The sequence below is a fragment of the Lindgomyces ingoldianus genome (assembly GCF_010093535.1).
Source record: "Lindgomyces ingoldianus strain ATCC 200398 unplaced genomic scaffold BDR25scaffold_15, whole genome shotgun sequence".
In the NCBI taxonomy this organism is placed as follows: domain Eukaryota; kingdom Fungi; phylum Ascomycota; class Dothideomycetes; order Pleosporales; family Lindgomycetaceae; genus Lindgomyces; species Lindgomyces ingoldianus.
In genome coordinates this window covers 762013-779667 of record NW_022985176.1, presented here as the reverse complement: position 1 = coordinate 779667, position 17655 = coordinate 762013, and the positions used below count along the sequence as shown (strand labels likewise).

General features: G+C 49.9%; 8 protein-coding genes across 8 annotated transcripts; 3 read left to right on the top strand and 5 right to left on the bottom strand.

Moving 5' to 3' along the window:
- Positions 1-501: 501 nt before the first annotated feature.
- BDR25DRAFT_286308 (Clavaminate synthase-like protein) lies at positions 502-1698 on the bottom strand (the record flags this gene model as incomplete). Its single annotated transcript, XM_033688242.1, has 3 exons — positions 1615-1698; positions 1419-1571; positions 502-1364 (listed from the first exon to the last, which is right to left on the bottom strand). The coding sequence occupies exons 1-3, from the start codon at positions 1676-1678 to the stop codon at positions 502-504; spliced, it is 1080 nt and encodes a 359-aa protein (XP_033547810.1). The 5' UTR covers positions 1679-1698.
- A 186-nt stretch (positions 1699-1884) lies between these two features.
- Positions 1885-3130, top strand: BDR25DRAFT_342766 (actin-crosslinking protein). The gene is made up of 2 exons (XM_033693761.1): positions 1885-2275; positions 2331-3130. The coding sequence occupies exons 1-2, from the start codon at positions 1902-1904 to the stop codon at positions 2758-2760; spliced, it is 804 nt and encodes a 267-aa protein (XP_033547809.1). The 5' UTR covers positions 1885-1901; the 3' UTR covers positions 2761-3130.
- Positions 3131-3197: 67 nt separating this feature from the next.
- Positions 3198-5133, bottom strand: BDR25DRAFT_303545 (aldehyde dehydrogenase). Its single transcript, XM_033690021.1, has 6 exons — positions 4799-5133; positions 4612-4666; positions 4478-4561; positions 4334-4424; positions 4070-4285; positions 3198-4018 (listed from the first exon to the last, which is right to left on the bottom strand). Exons 1-6 carry the CDS (start codon positions 5102-5104, stop codon positions 3331-3333), a joined length of 1440 nt encoding a protein of 479 aa, XP_033547808.1. The 5' UTR covers positions 5105-5133; the 3' UTR covers positions 3198-3330.
- Positions 5134-7238: 2105 nt separating this feature from the next.
- BDR25DRAFT_261266 (uncharacterized protein) lies at positions 7239-7949 on the top strand (the record flags this gene model as incomplete). Its single annotated transcript, XM_033686692.1, has 2 exons — positions 7239-7625; positions 7678-7949. The coding sequence occupies 2 exons, from the start codon at positions 7239-7241 to the stop codon at positions 7900-7902; spliced, it is 612 nt and encodes a 203-aa protein (XP_033547807.1). The 3' UTR covers positions 7903-7949.
- BDR25DRAFT_28616 (uncharacterized protein) lies at positions 7849-8209 on the bottom strand. Its single transcript, XM_033688229.1, has one exon. The coding sequence runs from the start codon at positions 8124-8126 to the stop codon at positions 7914-7916; it is 213 nt and encodes a 70-aa protein (XP_033547806.1). The 5' UTR covers positions 8127-8209; the 3' UTR covers positions 7849-7913.
- BDR25DRAFT_261264 (peroxisomal ABC transporter-like protein) lies at positions 8016-10876 on the bottom strand. Its single transcript, XM_033686691.1, has 2 exons — positions 8649-10876; positions 8016-8600 (listed from the first exon to the last, which is right to left on the bottom strand). Exons 1-2 carry the CDS (start codon positions 10795-10797, stop codon positions 8293-8295), a joined length of 2457 nt encoding a protein of 818 aa, XP_033547805.1. The 5' UTR covers positions 10798-10876; the 3' UTR covers positions 8016-8292.
- Positions 10877-11088: 212 nt separating this feature from the next.
- Positions 11089-12580, bottom strand: BDR25DRAFT_224544 (S-glutathione dehydrogenase; the record flags this gene model as incomplete). Its single annotated transcript, XM_033685150.1, has 3 exons — positions 11089-11421; positions 11472-12174; positions 12228-12580. The coding sequence occupies 3 exons, from the start codon at positions 12578-12580 to the stop codon at positions 11089-11091; spliced, it is 1389 nt and encodes a 462-aa protein (XP_033547804.1).
- Positions 12581-13455: 875 nt separating this feature from the next.
- Positions 13456-15587, top strand: BDR25DRAFT_286294 (class II aaRS and biotin synthetase). The gene is made up of 4 exons (XM_033688241.1): positions 13456-13546; positions 13672-14085; positions 14134-14307; positions 14355-15587. Exons 2-4 carry the CDS (start codon positions 13770-13772, stop codon positions 15554-15556), a joined length of 1692 nt encoding a protein of 563 aa, XP_033547803.1. The 5' UTR covers positions 13456-13546; positions 13672-13769; the 3' UTR covers positions 15557-15587.
- The last annotated feature ends 2068 nt before the right edge of the window (positions 15588-17655 follow it).

Sequence of the window (17655 nt, the reverse complement as noted above, 5' to 3'; positions counted from 1 at the left end):
CGCGATGCGCATCTTGCTGAACAGAATGCGCTTCCCAAAGTGCCTAATGAGCCTCAAATTTGACTGCTGGCAGACTCATGCCGCTGTCGTCATGAATTCTCGGAACCGATGCACGAGAGAGGAGGGCCTGAGGCGAAGCGCCTCTGTGGTTGGAAACGCTGTTCGACCACCTGTCGCTTGACATGTGGTTTAATTGTTAACGTTGATTGGGCGGGATGAACCCGCTCCGTATCGTCGGCCTAGCCATGTGGTACGTCACCCCTGGACTGATGAAGTTGTTGGGGAAGATATACGCGAGTATGAATTACCGTGTGGCGTAAAGCAATAACTGTAGGCAGGCGGAGGCTGAGGAGACTTTGCACTTGAAACCGAGAGCCCCTGAATCGTGCGCTTCGGCTTCGATAGTTGCCCACGTGACTAGTCACCATTTTATTGATAACGTCATTCGATCCACTGTCTAGCTTCCTCTTTTTCGATTTAGATTCAATTGCTCGAAAATTGCTAATGATTCTTCTCAACAATCTCCTTTGCGAACATTGCAAAATCCCTTTTCTCATCAACCATCTCCCAGAGATTTGGCTGGGTGAAGACCGCCAGCGTGTTCCGGGCCACCTTACCGCCGGTCCCTGCTCTGGCGCCCCTCACAAAGTGTGGCACAGCTTTGAATTTGCCCTTCGTGATGACTTCAAGTGCTTCGCCTGTTTGGAAGCCAAGACAGTCGCGCGGAATCCCAACCTTAGTAACGGCGCCTGTCCGAGAATGGATATAGAGCCCTGCCTTAGGGTCTGGTGAACAATCAAGTTCTTCGAGAGAAGAAAATGAAGAACCGGCCTTTAGGAATTGAGCCCCCTCATCCACAAACATTGCGGATGTCAATCCAGTAAGGCAGCCGTGATCTAGATGGGTTGCACACCAATCGTCTTCAGCACCATTCGTGCCGTCTATTGCATCGCCTTGCGACTGTGGAGTGGGAAAGTAATGCAGTAATCGAGCTTTTGTAGAGACACTCGTCTTTACAACATGTTCAAGATAGCCCTTCTTATATCCTTCGATGTTCGCTTCTGCATACTTGTCGCATGCTCGGGCAACCAGCGCCGCTATCTCAATGATTAGATTGCATAGTTCTCGGAAGGTTTCTTCAAATTCCGGAAGCAATTCTCGCGCAGGCCAGACGTTAGGAGCGGTATACTCCGAGAAAGAAGGATACTTCTCAGCTAGGGACTTTTGAAGTGCTAGGTCCTCAAATGCTGGGGCGCAGTTTACATAGTAAGAGCCTTTTAGAGTGTCGTAGTGGCCATCCTTCAAGGTTTCCTTTCCGCACGACCAGCCCACAAGCCACTTCGATGCTGGTGACTCAAGTTTTACTACCAGTCGTTAGCAACGCCATAGCGTAGATTGTAAGAAGGGTATGAATGTACCAAGTTGATCTTGAGGGAGGTTGCCTAGGGCAGACGAGAAAGAGAGAAGCTTGCGCCGAAGTTCTTGAAACTGTGCGGGAAGGTCTTTCACAACGATGATACCTAACGATGCTGGACCAAAAGCATCCTCCAGCATAGAGAACTCGATATTGTCTGGAAAGTTTAGATTTATTCACGGCTTGTGAGTTCTACATACCATTCCGCAGGTCACTCAGGCTAACCGATACCGCGGCCTGGTTTGCTGTGGCATTAGTGGTCATTATGTTAGCGATAAATTGAGTGATACTATAGATTTGGAAAGAACAAGCTGCGTTTTATACTCTGAATCCAAGACGATGTGCGACAAAGAATCAAAACATTTGGCATTCACCTGCCTAAAACATACTGCCGCTCCTCACCGCCGGGGCGACCCGCGCCGAGGTTGAACTGGGGCTTGGCCGCTTCGAAAGGGCACCCCAACGTCAATCGGAAGGCCGACTTAAGATGGTCAAACCGCTCGCCTTCAAGGGCGACAAGAAGGTTAAGAAACGGAAACGGGTAGTTGAGGAAGGAGATGGTGAGGCCTTGTCCTCCAAGGCTCCTGCAACAGCATCACAGACCAAATCCTCAACCGACGACGATTCCTGGGTCACGGCTGACGTACCCACCGACTTGTCCGGCCCAGTCGTGATTGTGCTGCCCACCGAGCCGCCAACCTGCCTTGCTTGCGATCCGAATGGCAAGGTCTTCACCAGCGCCATCGAGAACTTCATCGACGGCGACCCTGCTACAGCCGAACCGCATGATGTGAGGCAGGTATGGGTGGCAAACCAGGTCGCCGGCACGGAAAGCTTCAGCTTCAAGGCCACTCACGGAAGGTAAATATACCTAGCCTGTCTGAACCAATGCAGCCACTAACATGCATCACTGTAGATACCTCGGCTGCGACAAACTCGGCATCCTTACGGCAAACTCGACAGCTATCTCCCCAGAGGAATCCTTCCTCTGCATTCCAGTTCCCGACAACCCTTCCACCTTCAGCCTACAAACACAGCGGGATAAATTCCTCATGGTCGATGAAGCAGCGAGTCGTGGACCGGAGGTGCGAGGCGACGCCGAAGTCATCACTTTCTCCACCACATTTCGCCTCCGCATGCAAGCCCGTTTCAAACCGAAGCTCAGAGCATCGAAAGAGGAAAAGGCCAATTCGAAGATCAGTCGCAAAGAGCTGGAAGAAATCGTGGGACGTCGACTTGATGACGACGAAGTCCGGAAGCTGAAAAGAGCAAGACGAGACGGCAATTTCCACGAGGCAGCCTTAGATATAAAAGTGAAGTCCTCCCACGACAAGTTTGCTAGCTGAGACACTTGTGGGATCTCATTTTCTGTGGCTCCATTTTGGTCTCCACTCGATCGTGTTCCGGCCTACATTAGTATGCCCAGGCATACGAAGAAAACTGCAGGTACTTTCTTCAATCCGCACAGGGAACTTTGCATTGGTTCCTCTACGCGTATGCATGATCATGCTACTAGTATAGTTACAGGATATGACCGCAGAACTTCCCGTGTCTCTCTCGGCGAAGGACTAGAATTGGTCCGCCAACGCAAAGAATCTCCGATCAACACGTTTGATTGCTGTTCTTCAAATAGATACTGTTGACGCCTACGCAAACTTCGTCCATAGCATGAAGTATATGCTAGCTAGAACAAAAATTTTGTGTCCTATAGATAACAATCGTCAATCGCCTCGCCTGTGAATACACTGCAAACTAGGTTAGATAGTGATGACTCTTTAAATCTCATATTGGGAATCCGAATGCTCTTTACTCTTAACTAGACTATAGTATTGACAGAGGTGTTTGATATTTCTCTTTAGGACATTGATTAGTCGTATCATACATCATAGTCGTGGCGAAACCTCAAGTCCATCCAGTCACGACTTGTACACATGGATCACATGAGCGTTCATGAACGCAAGGAGACCAGTCTTGCCCCATTCGCCACCAATACCAGATTCCTTATGGCCACCAAAGATGGCCTGTGGAGTAGGCTTCTCCCAGCTGTTGACGAAGACCGAACCAGCCTCGAGTCGTCGAGCGATCTTCGCCGCATGTTGGACGTCCTTACCCCAGACGCACGCACCAAGGCCAGTATTGGTGTTGTTCGCACGAGCAATCACTTCATCTTCGTTAGACCAAGGCTGTGTTGGAACAATCGGGCCAAAGGGCTCCTCGGCGATAATCCTCGAATCGTTTGGCGGGTTGTCAATAATAGTCGGCTGGATGAAGAAACCCTTGGAAGCAGCAACATCGGGTTCACCAGCGGCGAATTTGTAGCCTTTAGCCTTGCTATCGGCGAAGAAACCCTTGACTTTCTCGTACTGCATCGAATTCTGAATAGGGCCGAGAAGATTGTCACCATCGTCCGGAGAGCCAACTTTAATCGACTTAGTAAAGTTGACCATCTCCTGGAGAAATTCCTTGTAGATGGACTCGTGGATATAGATGCGTTTAGTCGCAACGCAAACCTGACCGGAATTCTGAAAAGCACCCATCACTACCTCGGGAGCAACCTTCTTAACGTCGACATCGGGGAGAATGATAGATGCATCGTTACCACCGCTGGATCTGCGTTAGTTATCCTTTCGAGAATTACGAGATTGAAGTCCATACAGCTCAAGGGTGACACGCTTGAGTGTCTTGGCGCTAGCCTCCATGACCTTCTTTCCAGTGGCAATGGAACCTGTGAAAGAAATCTTGGCAACGTCAGGGTGCGTAGTGAGTAACGCTCCGAGCTCGTTGTTACCTCCAACAGCCTGAATGACACCAGGAGGGAAAATCTCCTGTGCAAGCTCAACGAGTTTGAGGCCAGTGTAAGGTGTGAATGGCCTTGACCTCGTAAGCATTGACACCATGTGAGCTCTTTCAATGGCTTACGATGGCTTGATCACGATAGCGTTACCAGTCAACACCGCTGGAGCGATCTTACCGACAGACAGAATCAGTGGGAAGTTCCATGGGATGATACCTTAGGCGGAGTTAGGGCGGTGCAAAGACTTCTTGAAAGGGTGATAATAATACCTCCACAGACTCCTAAAGGAGTGTACTCAGTGTATACAGTCTTCTCGTCGTCTTCAAATTTATCCTCCGGAATTTCGAGGGTGCCTGGCGAGTGGTTAGTAGCTATGGTGACCCAAGGGCGCTGCACGTCTTACAATGATATCCGATGAATCCACCAACGCCTCCAACCTCGGTTGCAGCGAACTTCCTCTATACTCAAAGTCAGACATGACCGTTCTCAGAATACAAGTATAATGCATCGCTAGATTGAATTCTTTGAAAGTTGGCATGTGTAGGCCAGGCCAGACATTGGCTTTTCATGAGCGGGTACATGTGACCTACGGGCTTGCCAGATTCCTTGCACAGTAGAGTTGTGAACTCCTCAGTATGCTGTCCGAAAAGTTCCGCAAATTTCATTAGCATTTCCTTCCTCTTCGCGATGGGGGTGTCTCTCCAGGCAGGGAAGGCCTTTTTGCCAGCGGCGACGGCATCGTTCAGATCCTGCTCGGATCCAATGGGAACATCCCACAGCTCCTTTCCAGTGGCGGGGTTCACGCCGTGATGAATGTTCTTGCTGCCCCGCTGCTTGCCATCCACGACGTTGTAGAATGTTTCGAAATCCAGTGTGGAAACCTTGGAGGGCGACATGTTTGCGGTTGAATAGGATGAAGGGTGAGATGAGGCCAGGGTGGGGCGAGGAAAGACTACTTAAAGCACCAGGGAAAGGAGCTATGACGCCGTGGTGTCCACTTATTTTGATATGCGGTGATATTTCCCTTTCCCTCGGTAGTCGCACCTTCTTTATTCAGATTAATAATTTTCCTGAGACCGTGAAACAGTTGCGCGGGGCACAATCAAACTTGGCAAGGGGTTGTGCGGGGCTCTGCTGACGATAGACAGGCCACAACCAAACACCAAAACTCAAATTCTACCGTCGGCCGAGACTGTTCGTAGCTGCTCGCTGTTATAGTAATAGTGCTGACAGTAGAAAGCAAAACTCATGTGGTGCGGAAGTGTAGGTACTTATGATAGGTCAATTACAATAATAACGTCTTATGCTTCCTAACCTTTGTAGTAGTAGCCCTGACTCGCTGGGATTGACTCGGCTCTAGACTCTGGAATCACAAAAAATGGAATGCTGATGCTGGCTGCTTTCAGGTGTATCCAGAAGAGACCAATATGCAGATGTGAAAGATGGGAACCAGGGCGTGGCTCTTCGCCATGCAAAGAGGTTCTAGTGTGCTGATCCATCATGGATGACGTCAATGCCGAAAGTAGTGCTGCTGGACTTTGATATGCTCTTCTAGCTTCTTGATATCCCGGGAAGGCGAGTTATAGCAATTGAAATGTGGTGAGATGACATTAACTCGAGCCAAGGCTAAGTGGATGGTTTGACGTTGGATCAAGGTCTTTCAGCTAAGCTTTTTGGGAAGGTTAGCACGTGATCAGCAGCTTCTCGTTCCGTCCAGTGATTTGCTTACGGTAAGCAGCCACTTCATGGACAAGCAGCCCAGTACCTCGTGATATGTCGAAGTGAAAGTGTCTTCGATTGCTTATCTAGATGCCGTTTAATGAGCCGCTCCCCATGACCTGTGATGATCTACTCAGTGCGCCCCGGGTGAAAAATCAGCTAGATCCCGGAACTGTCCAAAGACTAAACCGTTGGGCGCATTTTTTTTTTTTCAACCTGGCCACTTCGCTAGCGTATATTATCCAGGGCAAGAATCTAACAATAGCACCACGAAATCCTGTTCGCATGGCCTCATGTTCTGAAGAGGTATCAGTGACTTCAGGATCGTCTTCACGAGCATGCGTCACTTAATTGCGCGTCCAACAAGAGTATTCCAGTGCACTGCAGCTGAGGCAAAGAGCAGTCGACTTCAATATGGATTTTATGAACAAAATACGAGTCTGGAAAGGACCATCCAAACTCGGCAAGGGCCATCTGTTAAATGGAAGTTTAATCATCCCGCCTCTCGCTAAACCTGTCAAGCTTCACACATCCCTGGAAACAATCAACCGTCAACCGCGAAATTCATGACCTCGACCGTCCTTCAATCTATTCTATAGAGTGTCCAACCGTTTCCAAACCCATGGCCCTTCCGTCACGTTACGATGTTGTTCGTATCCTATTTTTATCCCCATCATTTCTCTACGCCGTTCGTTTGCCCCAGGATATCGCACCGTTCTAGAGCCAACGTGTTCTTTCTCTTGAGCCTTCTCATTCCATATCCTGCCTAGCTACCTTGTCCATGCCTGCAGCCGCAATTTCAACGGCAGATGTCACATCATGTCCGTGGTGGGAGGTCCAGGGTCGCTTACTAGCTTTGTACGTGTTGAGCCAAAGCGCCGAGTGACTGGTCGCAGGTTCGTTGTCATTGAAGACGGTATTGTGATTCTATTTTTTGTTCGGCTTTACAACAAAGATAAACCAATTGGGACAGCATACGGACGGGTCGTGAGACCATTGCAATACCCCAGCTCCCCGGGAAATAGCAGTCTGGGGAGTCTTGAGGTGCTGTGCACAATCAACAGTCTCGGATGGTCTTTTCAGTGTGGCCAATGCCTTCGTTGCCGGTAGAATCTTCTAACATTTAAAGAGACCAATGCTCCTCTCTTCCTTTCCCGTCCATCTTCACATTCAAACTGCGACTTCCACTTCAATACCTTTGTTCTATCTTATATCCAGGCCTTCGACCTTGAGCACAAGCAAGTTTTGCTATCGATTAGCTACTATATCACTCTTCCCCACCGCAGCCGAAAAACGCACATCCTATTCAAAATGAAGTACCTCCTCGCTTCCGCCGCCCTTGCGGCCGTCGCCCTCGCAACCCCGGTCCCCGACGCCGTTGCTACAGCGCCTGCTTCCTTCAAAATCGCCAGAGTTGTCTATGGTGGCTCTGGTTGCCCCCAGGGCTCGATCAATGTTGACTTCACCGACAGCAGACTTCTGCCCATCTATTTCGGCAAAGATTTCACTGCTACAGCTGGCACCGGCGTCGATGCCGTCGAATCGCGCAAGAACTGCCAGATCAATCTTGACTTGCAATTCAGCCCGGGCTTCCAATATACTGTGTTGAGTGCCGACTATTCTGGATGGGCAGATCTAGATTCAGGTGTGAAAGGGGTGGTGAGGGCGAATTATTACTTCTCGGGCGACGTGACAAGTGTGAGTATCTTGAGCTAGAGCTTGACCAGACAATCGCTGATAACAGCCACAGGCAACAACAACAATGGGAATTAGCGGACCCTTCACTGGAAGGTACACCAAGCACGATGATATTTCTGTGGCTGTCTGGTCTCCGTGCGGGAGTGAGGCAATGCTAAACGTGAATGCCGATGTTTCCTTGACTCCACTGGGCGGTCCAGGCTCGGGAACTCTTGTTGCTCTTAAGGAAAGCGCGAGGTTCACCCAGTCATTATACATTAAGTGGCGACAGTGCTAGGTCAAAGGAAGTTAGAGTACGTGTGTTTGTCGAAAATTATGAAAGGGGCACATTGTGGGGATTCTGAAAACTCTCTTCAATATGTAAATACATTCTAGTTTTTTGAGGGGACGCCTGTAATACCCACTCGGATTTGATAGAAGATTCGCACCACATGAACGAGCACTGCTTTGAAACTCCCAAGTAAAGGAAAGACTAGCATACACTAGGAAATTAAGGCCCATCGTGAAAGAATTGGGCTCTCATACTTTCAGGACGTTGGACACAATAGATTAGCAATATCCTCGTACCGGGTACACAGGATCTGCTCCTAGGATGCTGTGCTATTTTTGAATGTGTTGCTGATGCAAATCCCTATATAACACATAGTACATACACTAGTACAAGGGGTTAGGTTAATGTTGGCGAGACCTGCCCATCGTTCTCGCTGTCTACATACGGCGGAGGCGGTAGTTCCTCCCCACCGTCCACCCACACCTTGTTCAGTTCATCTTCAATTTCTTCCTTTCTTTGCTTCCATTCTTCCACCTTTGCAAGGCGTTCCCGTAGTTCACGCAGCTCCTTTTCGACGGACGACTTTTCGCTCTCAGTACCGATTCGCTGGAGTTCCCATTCGTCACCATTGTCACCAAGACCGAGAGTCAAAGTGTAAGTATGGTACCGTTTCAGAGATGCTCGGGTAGAGATGGTGATGAGAGCTACCATAAATTAGTACGGGACCTGAAATTTTTCTCTCAAGAACGCACTGATGCCTTTTGCCTTCGCCATCTCATAAAGCAATCCTTCAACATCACTACTAACGGCACTCGTGCCCTCGTCAATGAAAGCATATCGCGGCTCATGATATAGTAATCTCGCAATACCCATTCTTTGTTTCTCGCCTCCACTTAGGACATCTTTCCAATCTTTCCTGGTATCCCAGCCACCCTCCCGATCTGGTAAATAGCCTAGCTTGGCCTCGCCAAGGACTTGGCTGAGCTCAAAGTCTCGTCGACCAGAGTCTTTCATGTCCACCTCAGTATGAGGATAGATAACCTGATCCCGGAGAGTTCCGGTGCTCAAGTAAGGTCGCTGGGGAAGGAACATAATACCGTCCACACCTACAGAGCGAGGTCTACTAACGAGGCCACGATAGGTTGGCCAAAGTCCTGCAACGATGCGTGACACTGCGCTTTTACCAACCCCATTGGGTCCAGTGATGAGAAGGTGTTCGCTTGAGTGCACGATAAATGAAAGAGATTCGATAAGGTCCTCGCCTCCCATAGGATACAGGCTAGGAGCCACGACAGGTACGTGTTCTAACCGAACACCATCGAAGCCCTTGTGGATGGTTCCTTGGATGTCTGATAAGGAGTACAGTTCAGGTCGAGTACCAGGAAGAGGGTAGTATGCATCTGCGTGGACGCGATGAAGTGTGCTGATGAGCATGTATACCCGCGATGTATATCCTGCTAGTTCTGAGAGGTCTTTAATGGAGTACATCATACGGCCGCCTGCATCCGCAAGTGAAAGCATGAGCCGCTTGTTAGTGATGAAGTCTTTCATACGGTTGCGTTCCCGATTTTGGCGTTCTCCCACCCCCCCAATTAGTTCTGGGGCGCCGTCCAAACCTCCCCAGGTTGGCAGGAAGACTGGAAGTGATGTGATGAGATACCCGAATGCTGACCATGAGTACTTCAACACAAAATCTTCAAGCATATTATACCTGATCTTGAGGCTATAGATTCCTTCCATCCAATGCTTTAGCTCCTTGAAGCCCTTTTCAAGGAAATGGCGCTCCATCTGGTCGCCACCATAGAATGCAACCTCTTCAGCATTGGCAATGAGACGCGAGTGGAGGGCGCGGAAGTCTCCTTCTCGGCGACCTTCCACGGCCTTAAGCTTTCCGAAGGGAGGCGATAATCGTCGGAGGATAGTGGCGGTTAGGAAATAGTTTGCCAGGAGTCCGCTCAATGCTAGGGGTCCGAGAGAGCGAAAGAGCTGGTAGTTGAAAACGCAGAGATCGACGAAAGGTTTCCCAAGGGACGAGTAAAGCGAAGCGGCTGAGGCACAGAAAAGGGTGAGATCTTGGGTAATGAATTGATCTGCGCCTTGCCCAATACCGCCATCTAGATTCGACAGCTTGTAGTAGTTGAGGTGAGGGTTGAGATAGAGATCGTGAATGTAGCGAGTGAGTCGGGTGCGGAAAGCTATCGAAACCTTAGACTGGAGGAACTTAATCATGGCATTTGTGTATGAGCCAAAGCTCCCCACCCCCAGCCATTTAACGATACCCCATAGGAATGCTTTTCCGTTACCGGCGACCAGATCGCGGACGATCTCGCCATCCAGACGCGCTACAACTAGTGACAGATAGGTCCGCAGCATTAGAAACATGCCGTGGCTAATGAGAAGACCTGTCTCTTTGCTGTTCCATCTTGGTATCATTATGTTCAGGAGGCTTAGGAACTGGTGCAGGAAAGCTAGGTTTAGCCCGGGCTTTATCTGTGGTGGAGGCGCTTGGAGGTTGCTTCCGTCAGCCAAGCGTGCCGCACGCGGAGGCTGCAGGAAGAGGCGACGGTGGGCATCGAACGTAGTGGGCTTCGTGGGGTGGATGACGACCTTGGAAGTCGAGTCCTGGTATGGCACGTAGATGGTCCTGGAGCCGTCCTTGCCTCTTAGGCCTGAGTTCCTTCGTAGAAGGCGCTTACCTGTTTCTTTCTCGGCGCGTCGCCGTCTGTACCAGCGATTGCCCCCATAGCCCACGCCGAGTATCGTCAGCGTAAACGTGATGGTGGACAGCAGCTTTGTGAGTTTTGATGTGTGGGTGACGCGGGACCGGAGAATTGCGGCATAATGATTGTAGAGGGCTAACAAGGGATCATAGGGATTGCGTAGGGTTGATTGCGCAGCCATTATGGGCCGTCGATGTTCGCCGAGCGAAGAACACCATGTCTTGAAGCTTGCAGGTGAGAATGTGAAGACATGTGTGGAGTGTGGAGGCCGTTCATGTGTTCTCATCCATGATGTTACGCTAGTAGCCCTGCCGAGGCATGTGAAGATGTAATCACGTGATATTCGCTAAATCCTGTTGATGATTGTCCATACTTGCAAGCGTGAAGATATAATATTGCCATATTTGCATCTCTCCATTTAACCCCAAAATAGATCCTCCGTCACTCCGTGATTGTTGACACATTCATCGCTCTATGCTCCTATACTCATCGTCCTAGCCGGCGTCACGTTGTGTAGACCATGCTTATCGTACACGGTCAGACTCGGACTACCTTGACACGCAGGCTGCGAAAACTTTGTCTCGACAAACACTTTCTGCATGCCATCCTCCTTGTTCTCAAATTTGTAGTACACCTTGTCGATTTCCTCGAGCCGTACGCGATGAGAAACCATCTTCAGTGGCTCAATCTCACCATTTTGGATCATTTTGAGGAGGGCTTCCCAGTACTTGTGCACGGGTGCCTGACCGTTGCCTATGAGCCTGATACCTCGTTCCATGAGGGACCCGATGTTGAAGTGGTTGGTCTGAGCAAAATTAGTTCTCTAAATCACCGCTGTTAAGCGGAGGAACTTACATATCCCACATAGACACCGGTAATCCCACACGACCCCATATTCCTCGTACTTGTAATCATCTCGTTCACCAGTTCGCTCGTGTCAGTCTCCAACCCCAACATCATCTCAAAATAATGCGCCCAGCCTTTCGCATATTCGCCTGCCGCACACTCGATACTAATATCTGGACCTCGACCGTCGCACATCTCTTTCAATTTACTCGTCACGGACTCGCTTTTCCCGAGCTTTGAGTAATCGATCGTCTGGATATGCGGGTACTTTTCTTTGACATAGTCGAGCCTCCAGTTTGCATCGATCATGATGACGCGTGATGCGCCATTGAGCAGTGAAAAGTCGGCAGTCATTTGCCCAATGGGACCAGCACCCCAGATGGCTACCACATCGCCTTTCTTGACGCCGGTGTCAACAACGGCGTGCCAGCTCGTTGCCAATACGTCACTCAAGAACAACCCCTTCTCATCAGGGACATCGTCCGGTAATAGAAGGAGGTTGACGTCACCGTACGGAACGCGAGTGTACTCAGCCTGTCCGCCGGCAAAGCCTCCCGTGAAGTGACTATATCCGAACATGCCTGCCGTTCGGCCGCCGTACATACTGTTCTCAATGGTATTGGAGTTTGTCTTTTCGCATTGTGAGGAGAGCTTTTGTTTGCAGTAGTAGCAAGTGCCGCAAGCGATTTGGAAAGAGGCCACGACGCGTTGTCTACACAAACGATTACTTGATGAGGCTGTGTTGGGATGGAGAATGGGGCTTACCCTTTCTTCACCTGGGTAATCTCAGATCCTACCTCGTCTACAACACCGCAGAATTCATGTCCAAGGATGTCCCCTTTTTGGAGTTCCACCACTACACTATGAAGCAAGTGTAGATCTGACCCACAAACAGTGGAGCCAGTCACCTTGACAATGACATCGCGCGGTTCTATAATCTTGGGCTTTGGCACCTCAATAACCTCAACCTTATTCTTGCCCATCCACGCTAGCGCTTTCATCTTCTCAGACGGGTCGGTATACTCTTTGCTGAAGGCGGGATTGGCGACGTCTTGGGCGGTAGTAGCGTTGTCGCCGTGGCCGAGGGCTTGCTCGGCCTTGAAGGCTACTTGGGACATGGCCATGGTGGGCGCGTAGGTGATGAATAAGTATCTGGTACCTTGTAAAGAGATCACAAGAGAAGTAGAATACACGCTCTATTTTGCTCTCGAGAAGGCCGACAAGGGGCGTTGAGGTCTCCTTTCTACCCCCAAAACAAAGAGATCATGACATAGCTGCATTTTTCTCACTTCCAACTACCGGCTTTTCTTCTGGTGGTTAATACCTCGTTCGACAGTCACCCTTGTTGCAATGGCTGTTCTGATAAAGTCATGACGTACTGGTTAGATGGAGTGAGTCCGACAGGCGGAACGTGCGGAGCATCGAATTGCCATGTTGTAATACGGGAACTTTGGCACAGATCGGGGCCCTAGTCATCGAGATACAATAGATGTCATTTTGACGCAATGCTTGGCGGGTGCAATGTTGCTCTGTTGCCACGAAGCTGTTGTCCGCCGCAGCAGAAACAAAATTCCTGAACAAGGGTGAAAACAGCCTCCGGGAATTGGGACTGTGTCACGATTTATAGTGTTGCGAAATATGAGGATAGTGGTGTCCAGAGAAGATGTTTGGCACTGGCAGGAGAAGAGCAGCAAGTTGCAAGCGCTGTTATGCCCCTTGCGATGTGTGCGACCGTGAAGTCAGCACTCTCACAAGACGATTTACCCATATGTCTTCACGCAGGCAGAGGAAGCAGACGCCAACGGCGGTTAGCTATCGCAGAGAGAGATACTGCAAACCGAAGCATCGCCGTAGGCCGCTCGAGAGGGATGGTGTAATATAGAAGACAGGAGCGGCCCATGCGCAGTTGCTCGGCTAGCGCACTTTGTGGGCAAGGCCGGTAAGGGCCGCCATGAAGCAACCTCCGAGGCCCTCTTCATATCTCATTTCACCTCACCGCTCCCCGGATGGTGGTGAACAGCGCCCCTTCACCTAATTGAACCAGTGCAACACTATCAGTCCAAGTGAGGGCAGGTTAGTGGAAGGTATGTCTGTATTCTCATCACCTGCGGAAGAAATCCACACGTGCACAATTTTTTCGAAGCTGCGTGCGTGCCTACTTTGACCTCTGATGATCACTCAAGAACCGTTGCGAATGACGCCCTCCCAGGCGGCTGATTTCTGACTACTGTCACTACCACTGATGTTGATCAGTCTCATGCCATCTTCTCTTCACCGTGTCCAATCCACACGCTGACCGCTGCAAGCATGACCAGAATAGGCCTCCACTTCCTCCGCCCCTGCCTCTCAAGAAGCTTCCAGCCCCTCACGAAGCCGGAGTATACCCGCATATACTGCGCAATTCAGAGGAGATGCGCTCAGACGACCTCCCACGATGCATGTCTCGGGCCCCGCGATACTGAGAAGCAGAAGCGCCTCGAGCAGCTTATGAAGATTCAGCCAGTGCAAGACTATCATCCGAGATTATCCCATCCAGCGGGCGTGGAAAAACTGTCTCCACTGGAATTCGCCTCTAAATATGAAGTCACGCAGGAGACGAGCCCCGACCTTGTGTCGGTATTTGGTATGGAGCAACCAGCATTGTGAGTCAAGCCGAAATTGACAGTGGTAGGAAGAGTCCGTTCCGTACGACTAATGGGTTCCAAATTAATTTTCATCGACATTGAGAGGAGCAATCACAAATTGCAGATCATGGTCGAACGCCGAAAACTCACAGGTGCCGGTGAAGATTACGAGGTTGAGTTCAAAAACTTCAAGCAGACTATACGAACCGGCGACTGGATATGTATGCAATTCTTTCCCGATCAAACTCTTTTTTCTAACGTCCTGAAGCTATTAGGGGGAACCCAATGCGAACCTCAACCGGCCAACTCTCTATTGTTGCCCTCGATGTTCCTCATATCATTGCTCCCTGCTTACACCATATCCCCGAGAGAGTGGAAAATCAAGAAGTTTTAGTCCGACACCCTCATCTCAACCAGCTTATCGACCGCGGACCTGGAGATATCTTGAGACTGCGTTCATTCATCAACAACTACCTACGTAGCACTTTCTTAGGCCATGGATTCATCGAGGTGGAGACGCCCATGTTCGACGTCAGCGCAGGAGGCGCCATCGCTCGACCGTTCCAGACCGTCGCAACCGAAATGTCGAGTACACCCATCAAGCTCAGAATAGCACCGGAGCTAAATCTCAAGCGACTGATGGTCGGCGGGCAAGACAAGATTTTTGAGCTGGGCAGAGTCTTTCGAAACGAAGGTGTGGACAACACACACAACCCAGAATTCACCATCTGCGAATTCTATGAGGCCGGAGCAACCCTTCAGGACTTAATACGAAGGACAGAACGGTTGTTTCAAGGTCTTGCGGAAGCAATTGACCGGCAACGAGAGACTGAGTTCCCGTCAATTCCATCCCCACTACATACGAAGTTTGCATCCCCTTTTAGGCAGCTTCCTTTCATCCCAACCATCGAGAAAGCAACCAACCGCAAACTACCCGACCTTTCCTCGCCCAATGCTCTGACTGAGCTTCTCATTCTATTCAAGGATTTGCATATTCCGTTACCATCTCTGGCCAATCTTCCACGTCTTCTCGATGCCTTGGCCGAGAAATACATAGAACCGTTATGTGAAGATCCAACTTTCATCACTAACCATCCGGAAGCCCTCTCGCCGCTCTCAAAGTCCTTTGTGGACCCGGCGACTAGTCAGCGAGTAGCCTCACGTGTCGAGTTCTTCATCAACAGCCGCGAATATGTCAATGCTTATGAAGAGGAGAATTCTCCCTTTGAACAGCGGCGGAAATTTCAACAGCAGCTAGGATTCCATCCTGACGGCTCCACTACAATCGATGAAAGCTACTTAGAGGTATTGGAGTGGGGATTGCCTCCAACGGGCGGATGGGGCTGCGGTGTGGATAGGCTGGTGATGTTGTTTGCTGGGAAGAGGAGGATTGCGGACGTCTTGCCTTTCGGGACACTGAGGAATGTTGTGTCGATATCAAAGAATGGGCCAAGCGGAAGAGATGAATAGATTTCTAGCAATGGAGAAATACCCTTGATTGAATGTGAAGTCGACTGAAGTGTACAGCCTCTACTTCGCTTCTCCCTCTAGTAGTGGTAACGCCTAGTCTATTTTCCGTCATTTATCCCAGCCATTTAGGTGATACTTTTGCTTCTCTATTACCTACGAGGGTAGGCCTCATTTCCTAACATCAAAATGTCAGCTGACGCCGCCGCCTTGGTTCTGACTTTTCCAAAACGTTTCGGTTGGTTCCTCCTATTTTCCGGCGTCGGAGATCTACGCCATTCATTCATGATCTGCCTCTATAGCGATCCCAGCGCTAATTAAAGCGACTCAAAGCCTCTGTTCCATCTACCGCCGAATAATGCTAAAGAGGGTACATATCAACCCACGCAGAATCTCTCCCTCAGGCGATGCACCATCACCTCACACCACCAAAATCCCCTCTCAGACAATAGGCAAACTTCTACGTGTCTGATCTTCCTCGAACTGAACGATGTCTCAGATTTCTGAGGTGGCGATGAGCTTTGCATTGGATTGCACAGCCACATGTAACCACCGAATGCACTATTCCTGATGAACTTCGGATCACCAATCACTGAGTCCAGGGCCAGTAGATCAGGTAGTTTCTTGCAAGATAATGTTGGATCTCTGCGTCTATGAGTTGGAGACGGTAGGGTAGGGTAGAGTAGGTTTCAGTCATCAGAGACCGGTATGTACGCGCCGAGCAGACTACGAACAAACACGTGAACGTGTTTTCTCGCACGAACAATCAAGGGATGCTCCTAGCCTCAAGTTAGCACTCGTCGATGAAATCCATTGTCTGCAATCTTCTTAATGTCTTGAATTACCCAACAAGATAAAAGTGCAAGTGCGCCACGCAGATACTCTGAGGATTCTATGCCCACGAGGAAAGCCCTGTCACTCTCCACTTTCAAAAGGGTCCAGGACAGCGCTGTGCCGCAACCTCACGCCGCACTCTCGCTGCACTTCACCAACGTGGTGGAGGACATGATGTGCATGCATGCATGCACACAGCCAATAAACCATGCAGATCTCCTCTCGCCACACGCATGTAATAAGACGTCCCGGCCCCTCCCTCCCTTTTCCGCGCTTACATACATACCTTCGCTGTGTGTGTCCCGGCGGGGGGATTAGGGTGCTGAGCAACCAGAAATGGGTGTTGGTGGCGGCGGATTATGTGCACATACTGCAAGCTGTGCCGTGAATATGCGCCGGGTAAACTATTTAAGTCAGTATATTTTTAAAGGAATAAGCAGATAGATTTCAATAGATGATCTCGCAATGGCGAGGTTTACTGATTCGGCAGCAGCAAGCAGTAGGAAGGATGGCTCTTCTCTCAGAGGGGTTGATGAAGAATGAATGGTAGGGTTTTAGAGCACATCTGTTGGAGGTTTCAGGTTTGCCCTCGCACATGGCCTGATATCTGTCTGGATCCTAGGATTCTATAGAATTGGAAACCATTCAGATGAATTTGCCAGAGGTATTTATCGCCGCGGCGATGACCCGGAAATACTCAAAATAGCCACCGGCTGACCACGTGCGTATGCGGTCCTTCAATACCTCTATTCAAGACACCTGCCTGCTCTGCCTGCCCGGCTTGCCTTCTTCCGAGCCTCATCACCTCACTACACACGTGTACACAGCTTGGCAAATCGTTAAGCTCTGGGCGCCAAGGAGCCGAGAGAGAAAGGCAAAAAGGAGTTTCCTGGAGGACAAGCTTTCGGCCTGCTCAGGGTTTCACAATGCCCTTCCAAATCCGAATCCGGGGGCCTCATGAGGCAGGCCCCGAACTAGGGAATTGCAAATCGCCTCACCTAGTCTATGCTCGACAATGAGGCTGAAGATGTGGAGTGCATAGCCAGGGTATAGAGCCTCGATCGTCTTGTCATGTCATTCACTTAGCAGGGTACACTCAAGTGACAAATCCTGAGCTCATTCAGTGTCTATCATTTGTGGTTGGCAACTATTGCACATGACACGTCCGCCTTGGTATACATTCACAAAAACTTGGCTTGTAACAGAAGTGTGATTGTGATATGAATTATGGGAGAAAGGAAAAGAAGACTAGTAATTTCTAGACAGCC